The following is a 21,212-nucleotide window of genomic DNA, read 5'->3' on the forward strand; positions in this document are numbered from 1 at the left end:
ACCAGGAATATGAGCTCGGAACCCTACTGCAAGGTTCAAGTACTGGCTGTACTACTGAAGAACTGTGTGACATTGTGCACATTACTTGACCTCCCCATGCCTCAGTTTTCCTATATATAAAATGGGGATAATGGCAACACCCATCTCACAGAGTTGTTATGAACATTAAATAAGTTCATTTCTATCAGTGTTTAGAACTCTGCCTAGGTCACATCAAGAAGTAATGCTGTAATCATCACCACAATCATCATCATCACCATCTCCACTACTATTATCATTATCACAATCATTGCATCACTTCTACTGCCCACCTCCTTGACCAAGGACACTCAATTTGTCCTATACTATGTTATCCTTTGTCCTTTTATGTGTAATTGTCTTCATAATAAACTCTTGTATTAACTTTTCTAATGTCTATAATTACACACAGAACTCAGAAGATAGGAACTGAGCTCTACATCTTTATGTCATCCTAAATATGCAGCCTAGTGTTGCAATATTGTATTATACCTTCCACCCTGCCACAATACTGAACTTGTTCCTTGAGCATATGAGATCCTTTCATGATGCCATGACTTTATATATATATGCCCTTTTCTCTGCCTGAAATGCTTTTTCTACTCATTTTCCTATTTGCATTGGTTGGAAAATAATTATTAATACTTTTCCTTCAAGATGAAGTATAGGGCTAGGTGCAGTGGCTCACACCTTGTAATCCCAGCACTTTGGGAGGCCAAGGAGGGATCACTTGAGTCTAGGAATTCAAGACCAGCCTAGGCAACATAGTGACACCCTGTCTCTACCCAAAATAGAAAAAGTTAGCTAGGCAGGTGGTTCACACCTGTAGTCCCAGCTAATCAGGAGGCTGAGGTGGGAGGACAGCTTGAGCCCAGGGAGGCTGAGGCTGCAGTGAGCCATGATCATGCCATTGCACTACAGCCTAGGCAATGGAGTGAGACCCAGTCTTAAAAACAAAAGCAAAAAACAAGATGCAGTTTGGAAAGTTAATTTCCTAGGTCAGTATCTCCCAAACAGTGGCTATGGACAGATACTAACCCATGAAGTCATTTTCACTAGTCTATGGTGAAAATGTCAGCCTCCATTCCTAAATTAAGACCTTCCTACTTTGTGCCTCGTGTGTGTGTGTGTGTGTGTCTGTGTAAATGTCCTTTCATTTAATGAAACAATCAGAATAACTGTAGTTTTTCTTGTTTGTGTGTTTTAATCTTCCAATTTGACAAATTCATATGTTAGCAACCTATGGTAGTCAAGGTTTTCTTAACTTGACAGGTCTGTGAAATCCAAGTGCCTCATGAAACGGCTCTCTCAAGTAAGGGGCAAGTGCTCCAAACTCTCCTCTTACTGTTAAGTAAGCCCATCAGGGAAGTTACCATTGGGATTTAATCTACTATTACATGTAAGGTTTCTTGCCAGACCCTGAGCAGGGAAGCAGGGGCTGCATCATCCTGGTGTCTGGTGAATAGAAGACAGATATATGTTTAACATCTGCACACTGCATTATCATTTATGCACATCCACTTTTGTGTTTAATTGGATCTCTACAATAACCTTATAGTAATCAATGAGAAAGCAAAGCTCAGGGATGTTCAGAACTCACACAAAACCACCAAAGTTGCTGCAGGATCACAGCAATGGACTGTGTGGGAACATTAAGTCATGTCTTAGGCTCTACAATACTAACTTAACTTTTCTAAGATGTACTTGGTTTACACACTTTGTGTTTGCACTGGAAATACGATAATAGCGTTTTACCTAATCAAGGAATAAGTATTATCCTCATTTTACTGATGAGGAAGCTGAAGCATAAAGATAGGGTGTGTATAAGGTGAAGTACTGGCAGCTAAGATGAAAGGAATACAGGGTTATACGCCACAGCAACTTGAACCATAGTGTGCTTCCCTATGTCTATTCAGAACATTTCAGGCAATCTGAGAGGCTACATTCATAAGGTTTCTTTTCAGGCCTTCCAAACACCTGAAAGAAATCATGCCAATGCTTGTTCTTAGACTCCCTTACGGATTATCCATTCACTTTTAATAAAATTAATTTTTAAACATAATAATACATCTATATTATTTAAAAGCTCCAGTGGTACTACAAAATTACAAGAAAAAAATCATTGTTACCTTTCACCTAAGGCTGCCCTTACACCTCCTTTATCCCGAAGTCTTGCAATGCAGAGGCAAGTATTTTCAAGCCTTTCAGTTACATCTTCTAAATCTTCCAGTGTTTATTTCCATACTTATAAATAGTAGCCTTGTACTGACATTTTTTCAACTATCAGTTTTGGATAATACCTCTGACTTCAATTTTGAAAAACAGAGGATTCACCATTCTTAAGCCACCACCCCATTTTCCTTCCCTCCTCTCATCCTTCTAATATGATTTTTCATAATTTTTGGATAAATTCTTATTCAGTGTTTTACATTACTAAGATCATACTAAAAAGTTTATACTACACACATAATAGAATGGTGAAATATCCAAAACAGTGACAACACCAAATGCTGGTGAGGATGTGGAGTAACAGGAACTCATATTCACTGCTGGGGGAAATGCAATATGGTACAGCCACTTTGGAAGACAGTTTGCAAGTTTCTTACAAAACTAAACATGCTGTTACCACACAATCCAGCAATCACATTCCTTGGTATATCCAAATGAGTTGAAAAGTGTGTCCACAAAAAAACCTACACAAAAATGTTTATAACAGCTTTATTCATAATTGCAAAAGCCTGGAAGCAATGAAGATGTCTTTCAATACGTAAACGGATGAATAAACTGTGGTACATGTATACAATGGAATATTATCCAATGCTAAAAAGAATTGAGCTATGATGCTATTAACAGACATGGAGGAACCTTAAATGCATATTACTAAGTGAAAGAAAACAATCTGAAAAGGGTACATACTATGTAATTTTAACTATGACATTCTGGAGAAGGAAAATTAGGGAGACAATTTTAAAAGATGAGTGGTTGCCAGGGGTTGGGGGAAGAAATAAAGAAATAGCTGGAACACAGAAGACCTTTAGGGCAGTGAACCTATTCTGTATGATACTATAGTACTAGACATAGGTCTTTACATATTTGCAAGAACCCAAAGAACGTATAGTACCAATAATGAATTCTAATGTAAACTATAGACTTTGGATGATAATGATGTCTCAACGTAGGTTCATCAATTGTAACATATGTACCATTCTGGTATGCATGTTCACAGTGGGGAAGGCTGCACGTGTGTGGGGACAAGGGACATGAGGAAAACTCTATACTGTCTGCTTCATTTTGCTGTGAGCCTAAAACTGCTAAAAAATAAAGTCTACTTAAAAAAAAGTTGTGCACATCTGAGTTACATGAAATATTACGATATTTCTTCTCTTGTACAACTTTTTGTTTTCCTTGATGTTGATTATTGTTTTGTTTTGTTGGAGGTTTTCTACATTTCTAACATTAATTATTTCTAAATCCTCCATTAGCACTACAACATCACAATCAATTTTATTCTTCATGTTCAAACACATCATACTCTATGTGATACATTTGTTTCCTGGAGACTTTTCTCCTGAAAGTTTCCATTTTTCTGCTAAACTCTGGACAGTCTGCCTCTAGATGTGCTGTCCAAGAGTCATCCTTTGAATTCTTTTGAGCTTAATTCTAGAAATCCCTTTGCTTTTTTTTCTTAAAGACTTTACTTTTTTGTTTTAAATGAAATTATCTGTTCTTGAATTTTGGGAAATCTTACATTTATCTGTTTCATCTAGTCTCTCTTTCTGGAATCCTTTTACTCTGATGGTGAACTCCCTGGACTAATACCTAATATTGTTAGCATTTCCATCTTATTTTCAGTCTTTTGCACTTATTTCTCTTATTTTTTGATTTTATACCTTCAGAGGAAGAAAACACCATCTAGAGCCTCAAAATATTTCCTAATTTAATTAAAAACTTAATTTAATTTAAAGTTCTGGGGTACATGCACAGGATGTGCAGATTTGTTACATAGGTAAACATGTGCCATAGTGGTTGGTTGCATCTATCAACTCATCACCTAAGTATTAAGCCCAGCATGCATTAGCTATTTTTCCTGGGAGAGAGCTTACCAAGGGAGAGACCACATGATAAAGGAGCAACTAAATAAAACTCTTAACTGGACAGGTTTGGCCATCTAATCCTTTATGCATACTTGGGACCTGTAACAAAGTTCTCCCTCCTCTTGTCCCCTACTCCCCAACAGGCCCCAGTGTGTCATTCCCCTCCCTGTGTCCATGTGTTTTCATTGTTCAGCTCCCACTTATGAGTGAGAACATGCCGTGTCTGGTTTTCTGTTCCTGTGTTAGTTTGCTGAGGATGATGGCTTCCAGCTTCATCCACGTCCCTGCAAAGGACATGATCTCATTGCTTTTTATGGCTGCATAGCATTATTCCCTGGTGTATGTGTACCACATTTTCTTTATCCAGTCTATCACTGATGGGCATTTGGGTTGATTCCATGTATTTGCTATTAAGACTTTTTTGGAGCAGATTCTTTCTTTGCTTTTCTCCTGGATGAAATTTTCTGTTTCTTGATTCCTATATACTTCTTTTTCTTCACCTACTCATTCATTTTTGTGGAGAATACCTTCGAGATATTTTCTGAGAAACGATGTAAATAAGTTTTTGAGGCCTTGTATCTTCATTCTGCATCATTTGATTGATAGACTGGATGTATACAGAACTTTAGGTTGATAATAATTTTTCCTTAGATTTTTAAAGGTAGAGTTTCAAGGTCTTGTATCATCTAATGTTGCTATTAAGAAGTTAGATAACATTCTTATTCCCAATCCTTTGTACATAAATTGTATTTTTTTTTCAATTGTGGAAGCTTAAAGGATCTTCTCTTTATCTTTCCTGTTCTAAAATTTCACAGTGGTGAGTCTTTTTCATTAGTTGTTCTGGCATGTGATGAGCTATGTCAATCTGAAATTATCTGTCCTTGAATTTTGGGAAATCTTACATTTATCTGTTTCATCTAGTCTCTCTTTCTGGAATCCTTTTACTCTGATGGTGAACTCCCTGGACTAATACCTAATATTGTTAGCATTTCCATCTTATTTTCAGTCTTTTGCACTTATTTCTCTTATTTTTTGATTTTATATCTTCAGAGGAAGAAAACACCATCTAGAGCCTCAAAATATTTCCTAAGTTTTTGATACCCAATGTCCATCATTCACTCAAAACTTATTAGGCATACCAAGAGACAAGACCAAGGGAAAAATAAACAGATAACAGAACTAGGCCTACATATAGATCCAAATATTGGAGTTGTGAGCTAAATGCTTTAAAGTAACTTTGATTAACATATTTGAGAAATTTGTTAACAAGATGTAGAACTCCATCTTATGAATGGAAACCATAAAAAAGAATCAAATGCAAATTCTAGAATCAAAAAATAAAGTAACTGAAATTAAGAATGCTGAAGTATGCATTCATTCTGCTCTGAGATAAATGCCTACATGCATGCCCCAAGAGAATAGAAGAATGCTTCTAACACCATTATTCATAACAGCTGAAAATGGATAAATAAAATAAGGTATATCCGTTCAATAGCATACTATACAATACTGAAAATCAGAAAATTACTGTTATGTGCCACAACATAAATGAATCTCACAAACAGTGTTTAGTACAAGAATGTATACATGAAATATGTACTATGTGACTCCATTTCTATAAATGTAAAAGATAGGTAATATTAATCTGTTAGAAGTCAGTATAGAGGTTATCTCTTAGGAGAAGGGAGAAAGTGATGATTGGGAGCAGACATAAGCAGGCTTGTAGGATGCTTGTAATGCTTGGTCTGGGTGGTGGTTACAGAAATGTGTCCACTTTGTGGTAAGACCTCAAGTTGTACACTTATGTTCTGCATGTTTCTATATATATATAAAATTTATAATATAGTAACACTTACAATACACCTCAATAAAATGTTTATTGAAGTAAAACAAAAACACATTATTCTTATTTTATAGATGCAGTATCTTTTCTTAACTCTGAAAAAAAAACATAGATTTTCCCTATCATATCCATTTCCTTCTTGTTAATTTTGATATCAAGTGCCTGATGCACCCATGTTCAGAAGCTCTCTGATTCAGTTTCTCCAGAGACTAAATCTCCTGTGGGTTGGTTATATGGAGTTAGAGCAGGAACCTGGGGTCCTCCTATAGCAACCTATACAGAATTTTGGCCAATCTCCCTGTTTTCAGCCCTCATCCTTAGCCTGCCTTTGCCAGTATGTAAAGCTGCAAATTCTTGAGCCTCTCTGAAACTCCTTGGCAAACCTCTCTATAAGCCTAAAGGTTTCAGCTCTCTTTGCTCTTCTAAGTCATTGCTTAATGTTATAAAATTTACAAATGTCTCTAGTCTGTTATTGTTTCCCCTCCTATATTCTTTATTCTGGTGGATTTGTGCCTTTTTTATTCCTATCTTATAATTTTAGTGGGGCTTGAGGAAGGATAGGAGATTGAAACATGAATTTACTTTGCTATGTTTGATCCACTTTTTTTAACATTTATTTAAAAATATTAATCAGTTATGATTCACCTTCTATGATCTGATGTACACTGCACAAATGTTTCTAAAAATTTTGAGGCTTCTTATTCGCTGGGTGCCATTTAAAAAAATGAAATATTTCACTTTCTCGTATAGTCTGTAAGTGGTACATAAGATGAACAGCCACACTGTGGTGTGTGATCTCTTTGGAGAGCTGTTAATACACTGCTGTGACTTATTATCAAATGAAATTTAGAGGCACAGTGTCCTGTTCCACAGAGTGAGCCATATCAAGATTTCTCAGGCACTCGCCCAGATGGAGCACTAATCCAAAGTCTAGATAGAAACTTCTAAGTAATCACCTTTGACATCTTATAGGCAGCCCTGCTTCCTGGACTTCTTGAAGAATTGATTTAACAAATAATAATCCCAGATGAAAATCAAAAGGAGGCATCAGTATTCTTTCAATACTTTTGGTTGTTTAAAGTCATCTTAGCAGTATGGTATGCTACCTTAGAATTCCAGGAAGCTGAGTTACCTGCAGAGTATATTTATAAATCAAATTATGAACAATTAGTGTAAATATTTCTAGTCTCTCTAGAAATATGAGGAATAACTCAACTCTTTTTCCATTTTAACTTGATCACTAGAAAATTAATATGATTTCTCCCAAATGACTTCCTGAAATGTACACAGAGTAATAAGACAGCATAATGGACAGAGATTTTTGGATGCCCAACATCTTTTGCACACCCTTCCTAATTTGGTGATTTTCCTACACAATGAGTCCTGCCTCCTTAGTCAGGAATCAGACGTTGCTTTGCCTGCCTCCCTTGTAGCATGCAACCTAGACTCCACAGATCAGAAATAGCCACACCAAACGTTTTCAGTGGAGACAAACATGAAGAAAAAATATCTACTTCTGATAAGGGTGACAGGGAAGAAAACATCCTACTTTCCAGGACTGCTGTAACAGAAATTATGGAACTTACAGCCCAGCATTATGATGTGACTTATGGAGTCTCTGTATAGCTGCAGTAGCTCCTGGCAGTGGGTGGGGGTGGCAAGTCGATGGGGTTGTCCTTAGATAGGGGGTGGTAAGTGGATGGGGTTGTCCTTAGATAAGTCTTGCGGTAGAGGCTGGATTCTTCTTGGCTATAGGCTCTAAGCTGACTCTCTAAATATCCTTGAGATTCTATGAACTGTCTAATTTCCTTAAATAAATTCATTTTCTTTTTCAACTACCCAAAGAGGATTATGTTGTTTGTAACTAAGGAGCCTAAGACAGATAGCAAGTGTTACCATAAAGAAAAAAGAAAACAACCACAAAGAGAAGATTAATACATTTTTTGTGACATTCAGCTATAGTAAAAATAAACATTTGATCCAGAACAAAGAAATCAGCATGGCTGTGGACACATTTACTTTAGCAGACATAAAATCAAACTGCTACCACAAACTCATACTATCCCAAAGGTATGGTTAATTTTAAAAATACATCAGAGAATTAAAAAATCTTGATAGTAACCTGAACATACCATCTTTATCAGCAGTGTCTTGAGGCTTTGATTTTAAGGTGAAGATCTTCCGTAGCTTACAGTTAGCTGAGACAACAATTCCATCCAATGACTGGAAAACTGCCCCCTTGAATATTTCACTGGTGAATGCCACCAAGTCAATGCATAGATTGCACCACTAAAATAGAGAGATGCAAAGAAGAGTAAGTACCTTTCATTATCACATAAATGAACAAGCCATCTATATGCAGACATTCAGAGAGTTGAGGCAGTTATCTTGATCAGCAGGCCCCAAACTAATTTTCCCCTTTAGGTAGATTCATCTCTGTTTTGGCTTAAAAACTGACCTGCTCTTTCCAAAGAAATCACCATAATTCTAAATTATCCATTGGTCATCAGACTACAGAATTCCCATCATGAGACAACACTATGAAAACTTTGGGAAAGAACTCTCTATCTGTAGGCAAGTATGCCAGCAGGAAGCTAACTGCAGGTGTGTTAGACCACTTACATCTTGAAAATCAGAGATAAGTAGCCAATTGTTCCTTCAAGGGGACTCATTTGATCACAATTAGCCACTCATATTTGTTGAAAAAGGCACGGATGAAATTAGAAGCTGGGTTTAAATTGTGGTCAGTAATGTCTACTTATAACCAATTAACCTATTGTAATCTTCTAAAGAATTTGTAATTATGCCTGGTATTTGCCAGTTTTCAAAGTACTCTTTTAGGGACTAATTTCTGCCCATTAAACAATTAGGCCCCTCAATACTTCATCAAACGAATTTTCTAAATGGTTAAAGAAAATGAAAAAAAAATCATTTAGCAAGAAATGAAGACATATTTAAGACTATAGGACAAAAGCCAGAACAATAATTTTTGAAATGAAAAGTAATATTAATATTTTATGTGTTTCTTTTAAAATATTGGGCTCTTCCATTATTTGCTTAGAAGCAAAGTTTACATAAGGTCCTGTGTGTGTGTGTGTGTATATATATATATTTTAAAGACAAATCTTATCTATCTAGGAATGCTGATTTTAATATGGAGGTGAACCTTAGGTTGTATCCACAGTAGAAAAAGTAAAAGAGACCAAAATACATTATTTATTAAATATATGAAGAGTATTTTCTGCGTAGATGTCTCAACAGTAAAATTACATTTGCAGGCTGTGGCAATGCTCTGGTCTTTGTGGAGAAAGGAGCCTGGTGTCAGCAAAGGCAGCAGGTAGACTGAGAGTAAAGTAATAGTGTGATTGGCTTGACTGGCAGAATGTTGAACACTGGAGAGGAATAAAGTAATGTAAGACGGCCCAATGAGGCCAGGTTTCAGAGCATCTGGATAGGGTAAAGCATCATTGTGGTTCTTTACAAAAGAATGTGCAAAAGCAGAGTGTTGAGAAGTTTGGACAAACCATGATGCAGGAATATTTTGAGGTGGGAGATGGGGTTGGTCGGGGAAGGGAGGCAGAATGGAGAGCACCAAGGCACAGAAAGACTAGCCCGGTCCCTGTCAGTCATCTAAACACGAAGTAAGGAGGGCTGGCTGGGAAGCTGATGTAGGAAGTAGAGTATAAGGGACAAATCCAGTAGATACGCCACAGAGTGGAACGCTGTGGCTTGGTGAAATGCAGGTTATAGGGGATGGATGTGTTGGGGTTTCTAGATATCCAATCATAATTATTAACCTTATTATTATATTAGCATTATTATTGTTGTATAAACGTGGTTCCTAGTCCTAAAAGACTTCTTATCATGCCCCAATCCTAACCATTCAGCTGGTTCATCAGTCAGCAGTTCCAGTGGCCCATTCTTCCCCACACATGCTGAGTACCTATCACGCGTTAAGACTCTGGGCTTGGCTCCAGGGGTACAGACATAAATAAGACGGTCCTTCCAGTCTGGGAAGGAAGGCACACATGTGGTATCTACCTAATACAGTTACTACAGAGGGGGCTCATGGTGGGGATGTGGGGAGGTTTAGGAAAGCCTTATTTGAAAAAAAATTTAAAAAATTGTATTATGGTATTATATGCAAATATAAGCCAGATAGCACCAAAAGTTTCATACAAAATACAGTTCTTTGTCACCTTACCCTCATCTAATCACACCGTCGACTCATTTAACTGTTTCTTCCCTTTGTATTTTAGAGTAATGCCTCTTGATTCATCAATCTTAGACACTATCTACTGACTTCCTAATATGGTAGATAAGACTTAGCTAGCTAATACCCTGCTTCCGCTACTTCATCCTCCCTGGATAATTATTTGTTTCTCATTTGCTCTCATTTTTTCCCTTAAAGTCCATATTCTGTGTTTTCTTTTTTGTGACTACGTAAATACTGTATACAACTGAGCCAAGTGGCTCTCCATGATTACCTTTTCCTTCCTTATACAACTTTAAAAATATCTTTACAGTTAACCATTGTTTTTTAAAATTATCTGCTCTATTTTCTTTGACTCTAAGTCTTCCCATCTAGGAAAGACTAGGAGGTGACATCTGAGTTTGGTTTTGAACAACAAATATATTTTTTAGGCCCAGCGTGGCATGGACATGACATGCTGCGCATTTCTTCTCAGGGTCCTGCCTCTTTATTACCTATTTAGACTATCTCCAGCTGGCTACACTGCCAGTTCTGCTTGGGAGTCAGTTCCAACCTCCTTCAAAAACTCTGAGTCCTAAGAAACCAGATCCTTACCCACTATACACTTTTCTTATCCATCATGGTCATGCTCCTTTTATTCTTTCAACCTGGGTTCATGCTTCATGGAATGTACTAAACAAATAAGGGTATGCATATGTGTGTGTGTGTGTGTGTGTGTATGAACACATGAAGATGTGTGTGTATGTGCACTGAGTGTGGGCATTGAGTGTATGTGTGCATGCTTACACACATACACTCAATCTTTCATTTTATAGTCATTCAACAAATAAATGTCTGGGAACTGATAACTTTATTGAATGAATCAATTTCCTGGGAATACAGATGGGGGTGGTTTCTAAAAAAGATGGAAATAACTTTCACAAATCCCCCTTGGTTAGAGGGAGCAGAAATTATTTTTTGGTTTAGCTGATACTGATAAAGCTTCCAATTTTCATATGCTTCAACAAATAACTCATTGTTCATATAAATGCTGTGATATATTTTCTGAAGTATTGGAAAAGTGTATAAACTCTCTACTACCAACAGGTAGATTATTTGAATTACAGCTGAACTTTATAAAATATTATTTTCATTATTCTTGATGATATTCACTCTTAAAAATCCATTTTTGACATCTTTCTTGATCTCTAATTACTATATTCCTATGTACAACTCTAGTCCAGCAAGAAATAACTTGATCTAAAATGTCCATAATTATTGGTCCTTCTGATGCATAAGAAGTATGCCAAAGAAGAGAGAAATCTGAAAGAGAAAAGACAGTTCTATTTAGTATGTTGCTTGGATTAATAAGTAAGTTTCTGCTATTTATTTCCGACATGGAATTTTGCATAAAGGAGTTGACTAGCAAAGGGTGACAGAATGATTCAAAGCATGAATTTCTAGTTTTTACTAACTCATGTTTGGAATATGGCTTTATTATACTGTTGAAAGGAGTGCAAATTCTGTGAACACACACACACACACACACACACACACACACATACCCCACAAGTTCTAGTGCATCAAATAATAAATCCTTGGGAGTGTATTTTTGATTCCCTATGCTCCTATTCTCTGCCATTACTATAGAAAAGATCTCAAGAAATTAGTTACATTTGTCAGTGCAGAAAAAGCCTGTGCTACTGACAGTGCACAGTTCTAGCCAGCACTGTCCTTCCAAAAGGAAATGACAAACAAGAAACCACAATTTCATACCCTGGCAATCCTAAAGTACATCACTTCACAGAGTTGTAGAACCTCATTCTGTTTTCTCACTCCCATAATGGTATATAGAGACCAGGGTCTTATGATGTTTATTCTTGTGGCTTTAAAAATAATTTTTCACTTTAGTTATAATTTCTTGATAGAAAATCAGCTTACAATGACCTTATTCATCTCTATTACTATGTTGTGTTTAATAAGTGGTATAAGCAGAGATTGAAATTGTAATTTTATATTTACAAGGTTAGAAGAAGCAATTACCTATTACTAATGTATTAAAAACATTTTCCCTAGGTAAAGCAAATCATGACAAGTCCTTCTATGGAGAGAGAGGAGGAGAGGAAGGAAAGCTGGGGCTGACAGAGCTGCCAGACCTTGCTCTTGGCTGAACCAAGAAAGGGCAAGTTTCTTGCAGAAGTATTGTCACAATACCTGTTCAGCAACCCGTGTGTACCTCCCAATTTCTACCCATATGGAGAAACTATCTCTTATTGAAATCATAGTTTCATTCTCAAGCTACTTTCACTGTGCCCCCTAAAATTCTTATTTATGAAAAGTACTTACATTCTCTGCATTTTTCTAAGAGTCTTAGACACATTACCGTCAGTGAAACAGAGCTTTTTTCTGAGATATTACTTCTCCTTCAACTCTGGAGTTGAAGTTCACTTATGGGGTTCATTTGTGCTTCTACAGCCCTCTATTTTGAGGCCAAGGGGCTGGGAGGCAGTGGGAGAGGGTATGCATTTCTGACTTGGAATTCTATCATCTTTGAAGCCCAAGGCATTGCAAAGACAGGCTCTACTACCCTTTTAGCTTTACCAGTCTTCATTCAATCACTCCCTGGACATTCCTGTCACTCCTACAGATGCACCCACACCATCCTCTATTCACACTCCTGAAAAAAGCTGGAACCAGGTTCATCTCATCTTCTAACATCCTGTTCAACATCCTAATGGTCCTTTAACTCTTTTTCCTTCAAAAACCTGCCTCTCCTCTGTTCCGAATCCACTCATAAGGCTACATTTTGAGACTTAACTTCATTATTCTGAAGTCATTCACTTTTTAAATTTTGAACTGGACATTATTTTAATTATCAAGTCACACAGTCTATTTTTTAAAAATCTGTTTGGAAACTGCCTCTAGTTAAACCATACTGCAACTCCTTTGAAATATATTCTTCCCAGGTATGCAAGAGTCTGGGCTCTGGAGCCAAACTGTCTGGATTTGGATACCAGCCTGCCTCACCACTTACTAGTTATATAATGTTTCCAGTTACTGAACCTCTCTGAGCCTCCTTTTCCTCATTTGTAAAATGGTGATAATAACACATGTTCCTCACAGAGTTGTTTGGATTAAATGTTTAAGTACATGCAAACACTTAAAATAGTACCTGGTACATCATTTGTGCTCAATAAATGTCAACCAAAATATCTTTCTGGCTTTCATACTATGAAATGCACAGATGTTAAGGATAGAATTCAATTAGTTTTGACCATATCATACACCTGCATACCACATCCCATCAAGATATAGGATGTTTTAATCACCCCAGACAGATCCTGTGCAGCTTCCCAAATAATACCAGAACTCACCTCTTGTAGGGGCAACCATTGATTTCTTTCACCTTAGATCATTTGTGTTTGTTCTGTAACTTTATATAAATGGAATCATAGTAAATGGCGTCTTTCATTCAGCATAATATTTAAGGCTCATCAGTGTTGTGTATATTGGTAGTTTTTTCTTATTTTGCTGAGTTGTACTCCACTTGGCGAACACACCACAATTTGCTCATTCTTCTGTTTTGAACAGTTAGATTATTTAAAGGTTTTGGCTATTATGAATAAAACTGTTGTTACTGGTATCTGTGCCAATACCACAGTGTCTTAATTACTTGGGCTTTAAACCAAGCCTTGAAATCATGAGGTATAAGTACTTTTTGGAAATTGTTTTGATATATTCTAAGTCTTTTGACTTTCCATATAAATTTTAGAATTGGTCTGTTAATTTCTGCAAAAACAGCCTGCTGAGATTTCAACTGGAATTAGATTGAATCTACAGATCAATATAGAGAGCACTGCCATCTTAACAAATACAGTCTTGCAATCCATGAACACAGTATCTCTCTCCATTTATGCAGGTCTTCTCCGACTTCTCTCAGTAGTTCTACAGTTTTCAGTGTAAAGACCTATATACATATATATTGTTGAGTTTATTCATGAGTATTCAGAGTTTTAATGATATTGAAAATATCTTTAAAACCTGAAATTTTTAATTGTTTATTGCTACTGTATAGAAATACAACTGATTTTGGTATATTGACCTACCTTACATGCTGTGACTCTGCTAAACTCATTTACTCTAGTAGGTTGTTTTGTTTTTATAGACTCCTTAGAATTGTTTACATAAATGATCACATCGTTTGCAAAGAAAGTTTTACATTTTCCTTTCCAATCTTTCTATTTTTAATTTTTTAATTGTCTTACTGCACAGGCTGGGTCCTCTAGTCCTCTAATACAATGCTGAATACAAGTGGTTAGGGTGAATATTCTTTTCTTTTCTTTTTTTTTTTTTTGAGACAGGGTTTTGCTCTGTGGCCTAGGCTGGAGTGTAGTGACATGATCACTGCCAGTGGAGGCTGACCGCAGCCTCTGCTTCCCAGGCTCAGGTGATCCTCCCACCTCAGCTTTCCAAACAGTTGGGACCACAGGCATAAGCTAACATGCCTGGTTAATTTTAAAAAATTATTTGTAGAGATGGGGGTCTGCATATGTCGTCCAGGCTGGTCTTGAACTCCTGGGCTCAAACAATCCTCCTGTCTCAGCCTCTCAAATTGTTGGGAATACAGGCATGAGCCACCATGCCCAGCCACGGTGGATAGTCTTGCCTTGTTTCCCATCTTAGGGAGTAAGCAGTCAATATTTTATCATAAGTGTGATTTAGTTGTAGGCTTTTCGCAAAGGCCCTTTACCAAGTTCAAGAAGTTTCCTTCTATTCCTAGTTTAATGTAAATATTTATCATTAATGGCTCATAAATTTGTTCAAATAATTTTTCTGCATCTATTGAGATAATTTTATGATTTTCCTCCTTTATTCTGCTAATGTGATAAATTATATTGATTTTCAAATCAAGACCAACCTTGAAATCCTGGAATAAATGCCACTGGATCATGGTGTTAAGGAGTCATACATCCACGTTCATGAGGGATACTGATTTATAGCTCTTTTGAGAACTTTTAATATCTTTGTCTGATTTTATATCAATTATACTGGCCTCATGTATAAGTTGGGAAATGTTCCTCCTTATTTATTATTTGAGAAAAGAGTTTTAAAGTGGTATTATTACTCCTTAAATTTTAGAAGAATTATCTGTAAAGCAATCTGGACCTGGATTGTCTTTTTCGGAATGTTTTTCACATTCACTTTCTAAAAATAGATATAAGGCTATCCACATTTTCTATTTCTTCTAGTATCAATTTTAGCTGTTCGTGTCTTTAAAAGAATTTTCCCACTAGTTGTCAAATTCATTGGCATAAAATTGTTCATAATATTCCTTTCATTTCCTTTTTCTCCACTTTCATACTTGATATTGGCAATGAGTATGTTTTGTCTTTTTTTTCTTGATCAGTCTAGCTAGTGATTTATCACTTTTATTAATCATTTCAAAGAATCAATTTTTGGTTTCATTAATTTCTCCATCACCTATTTTTTATTTCATTGAATTATTCTTTTAATTACTTCTAGCTTTCTGTACACATCAGTTTAATTTGCTTGTTTTTCTACCTTTCTTAGATGCTTATATAATTAATTTTAAGTCTTTTTTCTTTTTGAATATAATCATTAAAAGCTATACATTTCTCTTTAGGCAGTGACTGCTTCAGATACATCCCACACATTTTGGTATGCTTTATTTTCATTATCATTTAAAATCAGCTATATTATTTTCTAATATTCTAATTTTTTTACATATAGATTACTTAGAAGTATGTTACTTTATTTCAAAGTGCTTGGGGATTATCCAATTATCTTTTTTTATTGATATATAATTTAATTCCCTAATAGCACAGGGCATACTATATATGATTTCAATCTTTTAAATTTGTTAAATATGGCCTAACATATCATACATTTTGGTGAATGCCCCATGTGCACTTGAAAATTATGTGTATTCTGCAGTTGTCAGATGTTCTACAAATGTCAAATAGGTCAAATTGGTAGTGTTTTTCAAGTCTTTATCTTTAGTGATTGTCAATTTCTGGGCAAGGAGTCTTGAAATTTCCAGCTACACTTGCATATTTACCATTCTGTGTTTAGTTTTGTTAGTTTTTGCTTCATGCATTTTGAAGCTCTGTTATTAGATGTGTGCACATTAAGGATTGTTATATCTTCTTCATCATTTAACCTCCTTATCATTGTGAGACATTCCTCATTACATACTGTTCCTCATCCTGAAGTCTAATTTGTCTGCTGTTAGTATAGGTACTCTAGCTTTTTTATGATTAGTATTTGCATGGTATATCATCTTACTTTCATCTTTTTATTTGTAACCTGTGTCTTTAGATTTAATGTGCACTTTTTATAAACAGCATGCAATTGTCTCTTGCTTTTAATCAACCTAACAATCTCTGCCTTTCAAATGGAACATTTAGTCCATTTCTACTTAATGTAATGACTTTGATATGTTTGAGTTGAAGGCTACTATCTTGCTTTTTGTTTTCAGTTGGTTCCATCTGTTCTTTGTTCAGTTCTCTAATTCTACCATCTTTTGGATTAAAAACATTTTTTTTAGCATTCCGTTAACCTCCTCAATTGGCTGATTAGTTATTGCTATGGTTTGGATATGGCTTATTTGGCTCCACCAAGTCTCATGTTGAAAGTTGGTACCCAATGTTAGAGATGGGGCCTGGTGGGGGTGTTTGGGTCATGGAGGCAGATCCCTCATGTATGGCTTGGTGACATTCTCAAGGAAGCGAATGAGTTCTCACTCTTAGTTCTCATGAGAACTGGTTGATGAAAAGAGCCTGACAATGCCTCCTCTTTCTCTTTCTGTCTCTCTTATTTCAGCTCTCACTATCTGTGCACAGGCTAGCTCCCCTCCCGCCTCCACCATAAGTGGAAGCAGTCCGAGGCTCTTCCCAGATTCAGATGCCAGTGCCATATTTCCTGTAGAAAAGTCTGATATTTTCCTCCAGTAGTACTTATCCCACAAGACTAGTTTGGTGCTTACCATAGCCCATTATCAATAATTATTTACATGTTTGCCTTTTCTGCCACATTATAATCGCCTCAAGAGGAAAGACCATGTTCCATTCACGTTTGGATTCAAATCATCTGGCACAGAACTTGGCCCACAGCAGGAACTCAATCAATATTTGTTAATTAAAATAAACTGTAAGTTCAGAGGTTTATGATGATACCATATTTACAAGTTAATAAACATGGATTCATGTCAATAGAAAATAGTAAAATAATAACAACATCAGCTAACAGACTGAGCACTTACTATGAGTATGGCACTGTTTTAAGTCATAACCTACTTAATCCTAACAACTGGTCTATTAAACAAGTTCTATTATTGCACTGTCTAACTGTTGAGGAAACTAAATTAGAAAGATCAACTGATTTGCTCAAGGGCCTATAGTCAGGAAGTGACAGAACCAGAATCTGAACCCATAGAATCTAGCTCCAGAGGCCACATGTTAATCCAACAGCATTCTGCCAATTTAAGCATTTTGAAAATGGAGTGACCCAAAGCTAAAGCTAGGTAATCATCTGTTTTCCAGGATAAACTTATTTTGAATTAGTTGTGCCTACTTAACCATTCAGGACCAGCATAAGAAGGCATAAGACAGTTCTCCTTTCCCCAGATTTCTTCAATACCCATATTAGACTGAGTAAGTAGGGAAAGAAAAAAGATATTTAAAATAATATTCAGGCCAGGCACAGCGGCTCATACCTGTAATCCCAGCACTTTGGGAGGCTGAGGCAGGTGGATTATTTGAGGTCAGGAGTTCGAGACCAGCCTGCCTAACATGGTGAAACCCTGTCTCTCCTAAAAATACAAAAATTAGCCAAGTGTGATGGCGGCCGCCTATAGTCCCAGTTACTCAGGAAGCTGAGGCAGGAGAATTGTTTGAACCCGAGAGGTAGAGGTTGCAGTGAGCCGAGATTGTGCCACTGCACTCCAGCCTGGGCAACAGAGTGAATGAGACTCCATTAAAAAAAAAAAAAAAAAAAGGCCGGGCGCGGTGGCTCAAGCCTGTAATCCCAGCACTTTGGGAGGCCGAGGCGGGCGGATCACAAGGTCAGGAGATCGAGACCACAGTGAAACCCCGTCTCTACTAAAAATACAAAAAATTAGCCGGGCGCGGTGGCGGGCGCCTGTAGTCCCAGCTACTCAGGAGGCTGAGGCAGGAGAATGGCTGGAACCCGGGAGGCGGAGCTTGCAGTGAGCCGAGATCGCGCCACTGCACTCCAGCCTGGGCAACAGCGTGAGACTCCGTCTCAAACAAAAAAAACAAAAAAAAAAAAAAAGAAAAAAAAAGAAGAAGAAGAAGAAAAAATAATAATATTCACATAAATGAGATGAAAACATTAAAAATCTCTCAATCACGTACCATCAACATTACAATGAATTCTAGGTTAGAATGATATCATTAAGAGACATTCTCTAATTGTATCTTGTACGTATTTCTAAATGACCTTTTGTCTGAATACATCTGCCTCCTCCATTCCCTTCTCAATCAATGACACTCAAGAAATTAAACACTCAAACTATTAAAAACCTCAAACTTCCAAATCATTGGTTCTATGGGAAAAATGATCTATGAGGGGAAGTTTTAAAAATATTATACCAGACTTCCAGTTTGTAATAAAAGCTATAAAATATTCCATCAGAGTTGTGGTTCTAGATGGAATAGCTCCTAAAGAGTAATTTTATCCATTTAAATGACAAACACTGTGTATCTTAATTCTAGAGGTTACTAAAAGACTCTGGCATTATAATTTATCATAGCACGTTGTTATATCTCCAATGAATGATTTATGCTGAATGATATCTCATAATTGAACTTCTTATTCAAATGGAATTAAACTTACTGTACATTAATACATACTTTGGTAGCGAGACATTGATGTTCATCTGACACCAGCATCAACTAATTGAAATTACATTAAAGAAGTAAGATTGATTCCAGTGAGTCTCAACTAAGTGGGTACTTCTACTATTTAATCTGATAGTTTTTAATTTTTAAAATTGTTCTTGCCATTGAAAACCCAAGTTAAAAGCATAAATTATTATAACTTAAATATTAAAGTGACTCTTCACAGCTAAAAATAACATGAAATATAAAAATTTTTATTTGAAAGGAACATTTAAAGCCATTTGGGACAGAAAGTGGCCTATATTAAATATTCATTTTGGTGTGGCTAGAAGAATATTAACTTTATTTGCAGCCTCTGGCTACCTAAAGGACTTAGCTAAAAAACCAAGGCAAAGTGGACCATTTGGCATTTATCCTGTAAATCAAGGGTTGCCAATGAACACCTAGAAGGCCCAGGCAGAAAACCGAAATGAGTGAAGCAAGAAGGGTATGAGTCCACCTGCATATCTTATGAGTAAACAGGATTCAACTTCACAGGAGAGCTTGCACCTTCTTAGAAGTGTGCCATTACTACTGAGCTCCCACCGAGTGCTTGTGTGCGATAAGGCAGGTTCAATGTTGAAAAATCTGACCTTTTTCAAGGAAGGTCTGAAATTAGGAATTTTACATGAAATTTCCTGATATATAAATGCTAGCTGAAATGCTTTCAGAATGCTGTTTTGAGGTTTGCCAACAAAATATCTACTAGTTCCTAAGGGGTAGAAAGAAGTGAAGAATGCTTTGGCAAAAACAGAGAACTGGGGCCAATACCACATCAACACCAGGAAGGCCCCTAGAGATGGCATCTTGAATGGGTGAGATGCTCTCTGCCACCTTGCTGCTCTCTGGAGAAATTTCCCCTAAAACACAACTCAACTTTAATTAAATAAGGACTCTTTGGGAATACAGCATACTAGCAGGAGAAAGGAAAGACCCTCTGCTGCCAAGCACCTCTTGGATTGGGAGGAATGAGAGCAAGTTTTCAAACCAAATTTCTTAATATTTGAATATTCATGAGCATTTGTGGAATCACCAAGCACATTTAGAAAGCTTATATAATTTGGCCATGATAAACTCATTATTTTTTTTCTCCCATGTCAGGAGACACTTTAAGACTTGCCGATTTGTTCAATAAACATTTATTGATCACTTACTATATGCCATGCACTGATAGGGACTGGAGATGATATGATATGATATGATATGATAAGACATGCTTGTAGTCTACTGGGAAAAACAGACAAGTAAACAGATTGTTAAAGTGCAAGGTGGAGAGGTATTATGAGGGTTATGAAATTGTGAATGGCAATGATGAGCTATGCCCAAAATATCTAATCTGTAGAGGGGAAATCATAGCGTGCTTCCTGGAAGAAGTAGCATCTATAGATCAGACAGGACTTACAATCCATATCTAGGACTTACTCTGTGCCAGGCACTGTTCTAAGAGCTTTATGCTTATTAATTCATGTAAATCCCCACAACAACCTTAATGATGTGTATATTTCATATTACCTGCATTTTATAGATGAGGAAAATGAAACAGGAACTTTGCACAGGACCACAAAACTAGTAAGTGTCAGAATCCAGATTCTATGTTCTTAACCCCTACATACTATTTATATGTTATATATGTAATAAAATATAGAGTAATTAGAACATATTACAAGTAATTATGACTTGATGATCTCGCTGTGTTGGCATATGGGCCTGAGGAGAACACCATGGAAATAAATGTCCTATCTGTTTCTTATTGTTTAGGTCTGCTTCAAATTTTTTCTAGATTTACCATATTTAGAAGGAAAGTTCTAGATATGCTACGATCATTTTGCTTTTTAAAATTTAGCATAACACGAGCTGAAGTCACCTAGGGTTGTCACTAATATGATTTCTTCATATCACTAATTTTTTAACAGCCATATTTAACTTTCTTGCCTACATCTCCTTTTTTTACATTCTCTATTGAGCCACTTGTCCAAGGGTAGAAACATGAGGAAGACAGATGAATTGAAAAGGATTAGGAAACTTTGCTCCACAGTACCTATTATAGCTCCTTTCTTTATAAATACTAAATTGTTTATGTCATTACATACCCCTCACTGTAAACACATAACACACATTCATCTGAAAAACTCATTTATCGAATA

At 36.4% G+C, this 21,212-nt stretch overlaps 1 protein-coding gene and 1 long non-coding RNA gene across 2 annotated transcripts in view; one reads left to right on the forward strand and one right to left on the reverse strand.

Annotated features, from left to right (window-relative positions):
- Nucleotides 1-21,212, reverse strand: part of CFAP20DC (CFAP20 domain containing) — a 298,458-nt gene that overhangs the window by 146,332 nt on the left and 130,914 nt on the right. The window contains exon 6 of the mRNA XM_001093761.5: nucleotides 8,088-8,244. Coding sequence (XP_001093761.4) covers nucleotides 8,088-8,244 — 157 coding nt within the window. The remainder of the gene's footprint in view (nucleotides 1-8,087; nucleotides 8,245-21,212) is intronic.
- The window catches only part of LOC114676368 (uncharacterized), a 204,573-nt gene that overhangs the window by 83,171 nt on the left and 100,190 nt on the right, over nucleotides 1-21,212 (forward strand). The window lies entirely within an intron of this gene.

The sequence above is a fragment of the Macaca mulatta genome, chromosome 2, assembly GCF_049350105.2.
Source record: "Macaca mulatta isolate MMU2019108-1 chromosome 2, T2T-MMU8v2.0, whole genome shotgun sequence".
Taxonomy (NCBI): domain Eukaryota; kingdom Metazoa; phylum Chordata; class Mammalia; order Primates; family Cercopithecidae; genus Macaca; species Macaca mulatta.